Below are 12267 nucleotides of genomic sequence, written 5' to 3' on the forward strand. Positions count from 1 at the left end.
TCCAGTTACATCTACATTTATAGGTATTTTGCCCTCACGTAATTGGGTCCTGACTCATTTGTTTCTAAGAAATTCTCCTGTGACATTATGATTTTAACATGAAAAGATTTATTTTTATCTCCTAGTGACTGGAACCCTTAATTTTAAGGCTGTATGCTCGATGTACAGGCTTGTTAAAAGAAATCTACATTTATTCAGCATATGTTTGCATCACAAGAAACTGCACTGGCTGGATTAGTATAGAAAATCCAATGTCCACTTATACTTGTAAATCTATTTATCAGAGGAAATTAATTGACTTTCCTCACTAACCACCCACTGACAGTGTCCTCATTGATCTTGTTACATTTAACCAAAGCATTTTCTTAACAATTTAGGAACGTTCCTTGAAAATAACCTCTCTGTAAAAGATCTATGAAACTAAAGTTAAATAAGTGACTTTAGATTAAATAACTATAGAATCCAACACAAAATCTGGATCTTCTGCATAGGAATTGACCACATGGGGCTTTCTGGGACTTTGGTTTGGACCCTCTGTCATCATGGCACTGCACCAGTGAAAGCCTCCTTTCTTTCCAAAGAGCAGACACTGAATTCAGGAGTTGAAATGCCAGCTTTTTAGTTCATCCATGTACAATTTTGCACAGCTCAGAATATTTCCTGTGAGCTGCAACCACCGGCAGACCAGCAGTAATAATTACAGTGATAATAATTACTATGTATTGAGTGCTTTCTATCTACCAAGCACGGAGCTAAGCAATTTATATGGATTAAGTCATTTCATCCATACAAGGACCCTGTGAGGTATGTTTGATAATTAAGCCTATTTTACAGATGGGGAAACCAAGGCACTACGAGGTCACTTGCCCAAGGTCACACAGTTCTTAAGTGTGAACCTAATCAGCGTGGTTCTTGACTCTGCTCTCCTAACCGCAAAGCCAGGCCACCCGCCAGCAGGAGCAAAAAATACAACATATCAAAATAATTACGCACACTCGCTTTTTTTTCACATGTATTTAAAATGCGTGCTGCTTCCAAACACGAACCTTGTAAACACAGAGCTGTTAGGCGACAACCTTCACTTCCCACTGTTTATAGCAGCAAACAACATTCTAACCTGAAAAACCACACTCTAGTTTTTGCTCTACTTATCTTGAAAGATCTTCAAATAACATCACTGTGGTTAAAGTTCATTTTAAAAATGTGATCTATTTACTTGTACATGGATATCTGGAGCAAAAAAATGATGACAGGACGAGAGTGTTGGTAACTGAGTCTTCAGAGATTTTTTTTTTTTCTTTCCCTTTCTTTCTTTTCTTTATTTGCTTAGTGAAAATGAGAATAGAGCACCTTACTGGAAAGAGAACCTCTTTCCTTTTCAAACATCACATTTAAGCTTTTCAGGTCCAAGGCTCAGCTCTCCTTGGGTCACAATCAGATGAAAGAGCTCGGATTAGATGATAGCGGGTGGTCCACTGTCCTCTCATGAGATTCCAGGTTGGAGCTACAGGGAGGAGGTGCGAAGGACCAGGATGGGGAGTGTTGAAGAGGCTGACTCAGCAGAAGCACCTTGGCAATAAGGAATGAACCATTGGACAGACAGACAGATGAACTCTTTTTCTACTGTTAGAGTATCAGGTGATACCTGAGCTATTAGGCTGGTTCATGGGAGGTCAGATACCCTCCAGCTGGGGGGCTCTCAGCCAGAGGGGTCTGTGCACCAGAGAGGATTTGGGGAATGTGCAGAGGTCATTTTGGTCATCAATGCATCAAGGTGCTCCTGGAATATAGTGGGCTGCAGCCCATAACATCAGACATCCTAGCACAACGGAGTCGGTCCTGTGCTGCTCAGAAACGTCAGGAGTGCTTCAGCTGGGGCGCAAGTTGATAAAACTCCTTCCAAAATGAGGGAAATATGCAAACTAACTAGAGCCCTGTGGACTTCAGCTTTCCCTGGGCGTCAGAACACATCTTCAAGGGACTTAACTTCGAAGGCAGTCAGTCATCTGTTGGTGGGTTTCTTTTTTCAGCAAAGTGCCAATAGAATCTTCTGTGCAAGTCAATCATATTAAGTCATTCTAAAGTCTCCAGAAGTAAGAATGTTCCCCAAATCGTCTTGACTTTGTAGGGACTTCTTCTCCCATTATAGGAGGAAATAAGCGTGGCATCGTTTTAGGGTCCTAATTGTTCTTGGTAATGTAAGATAAACCCTATTATATATAATTCTAAGGATTTGAACATTATTTTACTGGCTTAAAATAGGAGGGCTCTTCCCTGAAATGTGGAACAGAATGTGTAGGATGAAATGCAGTCTCAAGTGATGGGCTTCTGGAACACATCTCACACAGAATGACGGTTGCCCAGAGGAAAGCAAAAGCAGGGAGACACCCACAGCTGGCAGACTGCTGTCCATCCTTTCTGTGACACCCACCCACCCACCTCTCTCCACCCTTTGTCTGGTTCTGATGTGCTCCGTCCCCACTAATTCCAGGGTCACACTGACTTATCCCCTCCTCATCCTAAGTGGGAAGGAAGCTGGTCTTTATGAATGAAAGTATGGAGTATAAGATGCCGAAAAGTGACCTGTGACGTATCAGTCTCAATGTGAAGAGTAAATGTTTGTGGGATGTATGAGTACAATGACTTAGAACATTGCCAACCACATTTCCAAATATTTGGGGCCTGTTTAAATAAAGAGACACGAATAATTTAAAAAAGAGGCCTGTTAAATGTAGAGACAAAATGATATGATATGATTAAGAGGCAAAGAAACACTTAGGGATGAAGAAATTCACATCACCTCATGCCCCTGCTCAGAAGCCTAGCCATTCTCCGTTGCTTTTCAAATTGAAACTAAATTTCCCCATGTGGTGTCTGGGTTCTTTGCAATCTGGCCTGATCTTACTAATTCAACGGGGTCACTCCAAGCCCTTCACAGCCTGCTCTCTGCTCTTCAACCAGTGGGGTTCCACTCCTCCACGCTGCCCGGCTTCCATGCCTTCCCCCGGGCCTCTCTTTCCACCCAGGATGTGGTCTCCTCTCCACCCCTACAGCAAAATCCACATAGACCTTCTCTCCGCACCCTCTCAACTTTCTTAAACCCCAGCCATCTTTGAAGACTCAGTTTCTAGCACGGAAAGTCCTATGTTTTGAATTTCTGTAATTTTGCGCTTGGGTGTGGTTTACCTTCTATCATTCCGTTATTGATGGAATTCCTGTGAGTAAAAATTCTGTTGCAGACAGAAGTGGAATTTGCTTGGGAGCAGCAACTAAGTCTGGTACTCATGTTGCTGTCTCGCATGGAAACTTATTTTACTAGCCTCAGTGGTAAGTGCTCAGTATTGAATAGATATCCTAACGGCCATCGTTTCTGTAGTACTTGCCATGTGTCAGATACTGTGCCCAGTGCTTTAGGGGCACCATCTCCTTTAATCCTTTCCACAACTCTTTGAATTAGGAATGGGTGTTATCCCCATTTAACAGATGAGAAAGCCAGGGTCAAGAGAAAGTTAAGGTCAGGTATCTAGTGAGTGGTGGATCCGAGATTCAGTCCCATGACTTTATGATTCCAGAAACTATGTTCTTACATGCTATCATCATACTTCACTACTGGAAGTGCTTAGTGTCTGCCAGCTGGTTAGAAATCAATTTCAATTGTTGCCAACAGAAGTACTAAAATGTAAAAAGGATCATCAATTTAGAACAAATAAATGTAGGTACAAAGATATTTAAGTCTGGATAGTCTGATTTCCGGGCATAGCAGGTTATCACTGAGGGGTCAGGAGAAACGCCTCTTAGATCACTTGCATCTTATCAAAGTGAAAGCGTTTTTACCTTAAACTCAGCAAGCTCTTTGTAGTCCAATAAACAACTAACAGGAGGCAAATAGGAAGACTTCACGCTGTTAAGTGTGTGAGGCTTGTGAGAGGGTTGTAGCAACCTGCCACACTCTGAAAGGGGGTCACCCCCTGCTTTCTGTAGCCCTTACTGTTGGGGACCCGGGACTTGCCCGGTGGGTGCACATTCAGCACGCGTGGTTGAGATGTGTGTGGTTAAGGTAGCTCTGAGACACATCTCTTCCTCTCTTCCTTCCTTTATTCTGCTGACTTGGTCCGGTCTCTTTAGGTTTTGTCCTCAGTTTTCCCATCTTGAACAGTTTCTCTGAGGGAACCCTCACACATTCCTTCATAAGCACTGTCACTGCATGAGCTACAGAGACAATGTGTACCATGATTAGAGTACGGTGAATAAATCAGCACTTGGTTGGGTGTCATGGTCCCCTTAGTTCTCTTTGGCAGGGGGACTCTATTTTCCATACTCTTCAATCATAAGCCAGGGCCATTCGATGGCTGGAATAAGGCAGAACATGACTACTGCCCCCCACCCAGCTTTAACTGCCATCTACCTCCAGCCTTCTGTGGTAGACCCAAGTCCTCAGGTCCTGGTGGGGCAGCTCCATGGTACTGTCCCTAGTACTGGCGGTCCTATCTGTAGTGCTAATAGTATTAGCCATATACTGATAGTCCTATCATGGTACCGATGTACTGATCGTCACCTCTACTCTGTCTGAACTTGCTGCCATTTGGGTACTGGGGGCTGGCCTTTCTGGCCTGACGCTGTTACCAGTTTAGCTTCCTCAGACCCTGTGCTAGCCTAGCCCAGCTTCTTCCCCCCTTCTGCTCCTCCACATTTGTGATATCCCACCAAGCCCTGAACCTGAACTCAACCAAAGTAAGACTGCATTAGGACCTTTGCATAATACTCACAGGGATTTTATAGTCTGGATAACTTGAAATCAGATCTTGAATAAAAGGATGCTTCAGAAGAACAGCAACTTCAATTGGCTCCAGATTCTTGGAACCTAGGTCCTGAAATACTTTTATGAAGTTCTTAAAAGGAAAAAAAAAAAAATAAAGTTGATTAACTTTACAATCCTGATGATGTTAAAAATTTTTGTTTTTTAAAGGAATCATCATAATTTCTATATGATGATACATTTGGGGAGAAATTCTATGAACATGTGCTCAAAATTGAGGGAAACTTTTCTTGGGTACAGGTTGCCCCTTGTATGAAATAATCTAACCAACCTCTGAATACATGTTCTCTGCCTTTTGGTGGCTGGCAAATCTGTTAGCGTCCCGTGCTTCGTTTGCTCCTCGGAACACTTTGAGTAGTGTTTCCATGGAAATCATTTCCGTGTTCGCGTTTTTAGAGATTTCTTCTTCCTTTTCCTCCCCTTCCTCTTGTAATTCCTTTTCTTCACTTATAAAATTGTCCTCAAGTTCAGGATATTCCTCAATGGGACTCATATCAGTAAAGGAGGAGGTCTGTGCAATTCAATGAAGAGAACATGAAGTCTTTCCAGGAATAGAGAGATTTAGAAAACACCAGTTTGGTCCCGCACTTTTTATGCCCTGGGATGATTGATAGTGCCTACCGCAAACTAGCTAAACAAAATCTAGAGATAGAATATGCTGGCTGCACTGGAAATCATGTTGAAATCCCAGACCAGTTCTGCTGGTAGTTGACAGAGGCCTCAGTGTAGGGGTGTCTTTCTCACCTCCATACAGACTGCTGCCTACTACCCTGCCAGATACACCGCATTCCTCAGAGAAAGGGCAGTGGAATGAATTTGTGTAACCACTGTCGGACTTCTACACATGAAGCTAGATTTCTGAACAGGATTTGCTTTGGAAATTGCCTGCAGTCAAGAGGTTGTGGGCAAGTTAATTTCTCAAGCTTGACAGATTCTAAGAAGCTTTGGAAATGTTTGTTTGGATACTGGAGGTTAAACCCGACTAAACATCCAGAAGGTAAAATAGAAAACAAATTGAATACAGACAGATTGGGATTCTTATTGCTGTTCATTGACACTTGGCCAAGAGCCATGAACTCAGACACTGGCATTCTGAACATGGGAAAGAGTAAATTGTTTCTGATGGAATTTCTTACGTATCAAAAGCCTGAAAAATATGCCTACCCTTTGATACCATAATTATTGATCTAGGAATTGATTCTAAAGAAATATTCATGTACACAAAGACTTTTGTATACGGATGTTCATTCCATGTTACTTACAGCAAAAATAGAAAACCTATGGTTCCAAAAATGGGGAATGGTGACATCGATGATAGTATCGGTCTGTGGCAGAATACTACGCTGTCATGAACATTTTGGTTTAGAAGGATACTGAGTGACACGAGAAAACACTCATGGGATGAGTGCAGAAAGGAAACAGAACACAAATAATAAATATATCAGGATCCTCATTTTCTTATATATCTATACTTATAAATGAAAAAAAAGAGAAACAGGTACTTTAAAGAATTGAAAGTAGTTACCTCTGATTGGTCAAACAGGTGATTTCTTTTTCACTTTGTTTTGTATTTTTCAAATTCTTTACAGTAGATTTGTACTTACTGTATTTATTGTTATAAATGTGTGTGTGTGTTTCTGATGATGAGGTAATAGATATTCAATGATTTGCCATAGAAAAATGGGCATTTTCAGAATGTTGACTGGCCCGATGTCAGGGAACACCTGAGGGCTGATTCTCCTTTATTCCGATGAAGGAAAAATGCTAATTTAGGCTTAAAATTAGAGTAGGGTGCCAATACCTGTAAATGCTCAATTTAGTAGAAGCATTAAGTGCATAGATCATGCAAGTTCTTTGCAAAGAGTCACGTGAGTCCCATGTGTAAAAGGATTATAACACAGCACAGAATTAAGCCTCTGGTTGTCATAAGCCACTCTGAGGGATTTGCAGGGGCTGAGGATAGTGCAGTAGAGACAGGTTGTATTTGCTCTAGCTCTGTGTGGTCACCTTGCTTTAGCTGGGTTTCCATATCCTTTGGTAAATTGGGAATATAATCTAATCTTGGAGGGTGGGGGGAGAATGCTCTAGCAGGTGAAGGTTTTGGAATTAAGTACAAATATCTATCATCTACTCATCTATCTATCTATCTTTCTATCATCTACCTATCATCTATCATCTATCTATCTATCTATCTATTCATCCAGCCTCTTCTCCATTTTAAACAGTTGAAATACTACTAGGCAGAAATGTGAAACTAGCTTTTTTGTCTCCATCTAAGAAGCCTGGGAATCATCACACTGGCTACCCGTCAATAATCCCCCCGGGGCGATAGAATATTTGCTGTGCTGAAATGAACATAGTCGGGGCGATAGAATATTTGGTGTACTGAAATGAACATAGTCGAGATGTAGAACATCTTGCTGAATGACAGAAGGATGAATGAATTTCTATTCAGAGGGCAGCACAGGTGCTACGCGGACAAGACAGAGACAGAACATGTGGGTGAGCACATGACTAGCTGGGCTGGATGAGCAGGCAATACCAAAATTGAACAGAGAAGGAACCTGCTCTCTCTGCACTATTTCCATAACTACAGAGGGCCCAACTTCTCAAAGACTTGCTATAATCATCATGGGATAAACTGATTTTTTATTTTAGTCAAAAGATAACAATTTAAACATTTGAGTGAAGAATCCTTAACTTGTTATATCAGAGGATGCTTTATAAATGTTTGCTATTTTTGCTCTCTAGGGGGTTGGAACAGAATAGACTTAGTGGTTCAGTGGGAGGGGAGGGAGAAGAGGGAGGCCAAGATCAGTACCAAAGGAGCCAGTTCAGCATCCTGGCGGGACTGCAGGGTGTGCACAAGAGGGGGCTCCCAACAGATGCTCTGAAAGACCACGATTGTGAATGTGGGCGGATGAACAAAACCAGGGATGCTGGTTTGGAGAAAAGCCAGGGCTTCTGAATGAGCAATTATTAGTGGCATCAAAACTCTGTGTGAGTCACATTATCTTCTAAGCAGCGGGGCAGATTGTGGCACTAGCAAACACTATGTCACACCCTCAGAGACAGCCCTCCAGGACTCCCAGCAAACGTGCCCTGGAGTGGTGCTTGATTGTGCATTTCTACCATTCAGTCTGCTTAGTCCCACATCTCAGAAGGCAGAACAGAAGATCAGTCCTTGGGACTAATGTGAGCAAAGCATCAAAGAGATGCAGAATGTGATGCACATTTAAGTTTTTCGAAACCCAAGGCCTCAAACCATCTCTGTCAGGATGCTTTAACAAGACTCTCAAAATGTGGGAGGTTCAAGCTCATAATTTACTAAATTCCAATATCATAACCCCAAACTCCACAGGTCAGGATGAACCATTTCCTCAAATATCAACTTCTTTGAAGCTTCACGATGACTAGTGCCTGCTCATGAGTGCTTTGCTCTTGAGCTTCCTTTAAATTACCCAAAAAGCGGTGGGTTTTAACAGGAGGTCTGTGCCACGGTGAATAAAACAGTGTGAGTAGCAGATATAGACTAAGAAAGAATGACGTATCAGGGAGATTTCCAGTTGTTTTTTGGAAAGCAAAAGCCGAGATCCCATTAAATGTCCTGGGAGTGAATACAGATCTATTGGAGGTGTTACTTCTGAGCAGGCTCATTTTGCTTTCCTGGGATAAAGTTGCGCAGGGAACTAGAATACAGTTGGAAAGGGCACAGAAAGGGAGGCAGGATGGTGAGGGCTAGGAGTAGGCAAGAATGAGGAAGGTGGGTGGATCCTGTATTTCAAAAGCTCCTATGGTTCACTCCCAGCCAGGAGCAGTCCTGCGTGTGTGGTGTGTGACAGACCTGCACTCCATCCCTGCCCCACCCTGGTTTCATCTCTGTTGTGCAGTGGTCATGGGGCAGTTCCTGTACAGTGTCCTTGGGCTTTAAAAGAACTCTCGAGAGAAGTACTCCAGGGGAGCTGCTTCCTGGATGGGCACTAGCTCACGGTGAATGACCCACCAGGTCAGGGACAGAAGGGATGCAGTGCCTTCCTGTGCTAGCTGGCTTGGCTGCTACCCACCCAGAGAGCTGTCTGTTGCTATGGCAACCCTTGTAGCACATACTTCCTTTTCCTGGTCTTTCTGGCTCGGTTCGGCCTCCTGAACCTGCTGTTGCCTCTGTCTCTGGAATGTCTGCTCTCCTCCTCTCTACCTTGGAGACGGGAGTCCCTCCCTTCCTTCTCTCTACGTCTCTTTCTTCCCTTCTTTCCCTGCCATGTTCACAAACACTAATCGAGTATTAGCTGTGTGCATTACTGAGCACTTGCTACTTTGGAGGACATAAAGATGGGTAACAAGTCATCCCCAACTCAAGGTAGGAATAACAGCAGTAGGATTCAATAGATAAACCACCCCCTGCCTGAATTACTAGTTCTCCTTACTTCCCTCCTTTGCCCCCTACAGTCTGTCCTGTATGGGGGCACATTTTAAATCAAACGACCCTGCTCCAATGACTTCTCATCTCATCTCTTGACACAGTCAAAGCCAACGTCCCTCTAGGGCCCCTCGGAGCCCTCTCCCCCTCACTATCCTTGCCTGCTACTCTCCTCCAGCTCAATCCTCTCCAACTACACTGGCTGACTTGCGGTTCCTTAGGGTCCACCAGGCATGACCCCACTTGAGAGATTTTGCACTCACTGCTGTCTTCACTTAAAATGCACTTCCTCCAGAGGTCTATCTGCAAGGCCCTCTCCCTCACCGCTCTGGGCCTCTGCTTCCATGTCTTTTCACAGAGAGACCTTCTGCGACCATTCTATTTAACACTGCAACTCCCACCCAGACTCCTATATCTTTCCCTCTATTCTTTATTCCCCATAGTGCCTATCACCATTTGCTGTAGTCTTTATTTTACTTGCTTTATCCCCAGAGGTGCTGGATAAATGTTTGTTGAGTAAATGCACAGGTGCATGTGATGGTGCTCAGCCTTGCCAGAGAGGATCTGGATGTAAATGGGGCCCAGTTGCGGAAGTGCTCCGTGTGTTGGGGGAAGCTTCATGAATGATCTGGCGGTTGAAATAGGCCTTGGGTACTGGGGAGCCCTCGAACCTTTCCAGATGAGCTGGAGGGGACAGCAAGAGCAAAGGCACGGAGGTGGCAAAGGAGAAGGTTTAGACCCCTCTTCTGATCTGTAAAGCCCCATGTTAATCTGTCCTTTATTCTGTGTTCCCTCCATGTGTGGGCCATCATTCTCCCATTCTTTCCTGTATGGATAGGGGCAATTAGATGGAATCCCTTTAGGGGAGCAAATTTGGCTTCGTATATATCCTTTGCAGATCGCAGGGCTACACAGAGGGTAGGATTTACAAAGCTAATTAATGAAGTAATTGATTGTTCCACTCAATGAAATGTTTACTGAGCTCTGTAGCAGTAATTCAGATTCAGGAAGGCAGGTTAGGGGATGCAGAACAAGACAGATGGCCCATCCCTGCCCACAGGGTGCCCAGAGTCCAGGAAGGAAGCTGACCCTGTAGAAATAGTTATCTATGAGGATTATGGTGAAGGGGGAAGCACAGCATGCTATGGGAACACAGGGCAGGGTTGCCTGCCACCATTCCAGGTCAGGGAAGGTCTCCCTGAGGACAGGTTAACTGAGACCTCCAGGCAGGTTATGACCCATGCCAGTGTTGGGTTAAGGAGGCCCAATCTATAGAGAGGTGCAGGCAGACCACATCTAACTCGTCATTTATTTGGGAAAATGTAAATGGTCTTCCTATGTTCTAAGAAGACAGCATTCTTGAGTGGAAATAACAATAACTCCTTCCTGAGCTTTCTGTCACTGTGTCAGTGTTAATGCTGAGTCTAAAGTACATGGAGGTGAAGAGCCCTGAGTTGTCAGCTTCCTAGGCAGCACTCTGGCCTCGCCCTGCCCCTGATGGAAGGGGTAGGAGATCCTCCAGGTCATCTGCTCAGGGCTGAAATATAGGGCTGCCTTTAAAGAATCTATGTCTTTTGGGATGTGAAAGCTGTCATAGGAACTTCCCATTTTTTTCTGAGACAACCCAGCGTACTCTGTTTTGACAAACATGTATGAAAGGAAAAGAACTGCAGCTAGGACATCCGAGGAGTCTGAACGGTGCAGCATCCCTCGCCCCGCTGGGTCCACAAAGAAGAGCAGAAAAAGGCATTCCATCATGAGGGCCACCGCTCTGTCCCCAAAAGGTCAGGTGAAGACTAAACTAAAAAGCCATGCCAATGGACACCTACTAAGTGTATTAGTTATTTCCCTGTTCTGAGGCTTTTCTACCTCCCCCAAAACAGGGGATGTCAACCCTTTAGAAATCGACAGGGGGATGTGAGGTTTTATTGGACATTAAGCTTTTCTGTCGCTGGATGCAGGTGACACAAAGTGCCTGTGGAATTCAGGTGGCCAGGTTTGGGCCTGAAATACTCTCAAGTGTCACATACATGTGCGATGTGTCTGAGGCCTGAACTTGTTTTACATAGAATTTCCACAGAGTGTGACAAATAGTCTGGGTTGATACCCAGTTCTTTCTCATTTATCAGGATCAGCACTTCATGCAAAATAAAGGCTGCCCTTTACAGAGCAAATTTTGGTTTCACCAAAGAAACTTTGAGCAAATTTGGATTTAACTACCAAAACACTTTTTAGATAGAGGGTCCCTAGTTCTTAATCCAATTGAGTAAGGCGTTATCGAAGACCTAGTAAAGCATCGTGTGAGGAACCTGGGAAAATACAGATTGAAAAAAAAGTCTTTGTTCTTAGAAGTTTAGGATCTTTTGGAATCCCCTCCAGACCCCAACGCTAGTCCATTTCTGGACCACAATTACCTTTTCTGCAACAAGAGGAGGCCTTTCAGTTGGCTGGAAGACATGAGTCCCAGTGGCCACACTGAGGGCCCTGTAGACCCCTTCCATACTGTCTGGATGGCAAGCAAAATAAAGCAGCATCTGTGTGTAGTCAAGCTGAGGTGGATCCTTCTCACAGTCAGCAAATAATCTAAAGAAAAACTGTCACACAAAAGAATTTCAGCCAGAGATCAAATGCATATGCTTCGGTAGACAGTAGATGGACGGGCAATGAAGAATCCCTCCCGAAGTTTGGAATACAGTCACTTTCTGAGGACTGAATTACTAAAACTAACATGTAATGAATGGTATTAACTGAAGAGTATGCTAAGTAAAAAAACATGAAATGTAGGGCTAGAAACATTCTGATGTTAAAGAAAATTGTATGCTAATCAATGGTACCAACATACTTAGGAATGAATGTGCTAATTAAGGTGGCAGGGATGACATGTTAAGTAGGAAAAGGGAGCAAGGACCCCTCTGTCCATCCTCAGCTCCATCCTGACAAACTGGGCCCTGACTCCCAACCATGAAGCTTCTGGTACATCTCACTCCCTGGGGAGTAGGGAGAAGGCAGGGAACAATGCCCAAAGCCACTGGGA

General features: G+C 43.8%; 1 protein-coding gene across 2 annotated transcripts in view; it reads right to left on the reverse strand.

Moving 5' to 3' along the window:
- Positions 1-12267, reverse strand: part of SPEF2 (sperm flagellar 2) — a 209393-nt gene that overhangs the window by 17927 nt on the left and 179199 nt on the right. For both annotated transcript variants that reach the window (XM_082453670.1, XM_082453669.1), the window contains exons 33-35: positions 11648-11827; positions 5088-5327; positions 4767-4889 (exon numbers count right to left, since the gene is read on the reverse strand). In XM_082453670.1, coding sequence (XP_082309796.1) covers positions 4767-4889; positions 5088-5327; positions 11648-11827 — 543 coding nt within the window. The remainder of the gene's footprint in view (positions 1-4766; positions 4890-5087; positions 5328-11647; positions 11828-12267) is intronic.

The sequence above is a fragment of the Balaenoptera physalus genome, assembly GCF_965194825.1.
Source record: "Balaenoptera physalus genome assembly, chromosome: 3".
Classification (NCBI taxonomy): domain Eukaryota; kingdom Metazoa; phylum Chordata; class Mammalia; order Artiodactyla; family Balaenopteridae; genus Balaenoptera; species Balaenoptera physalus.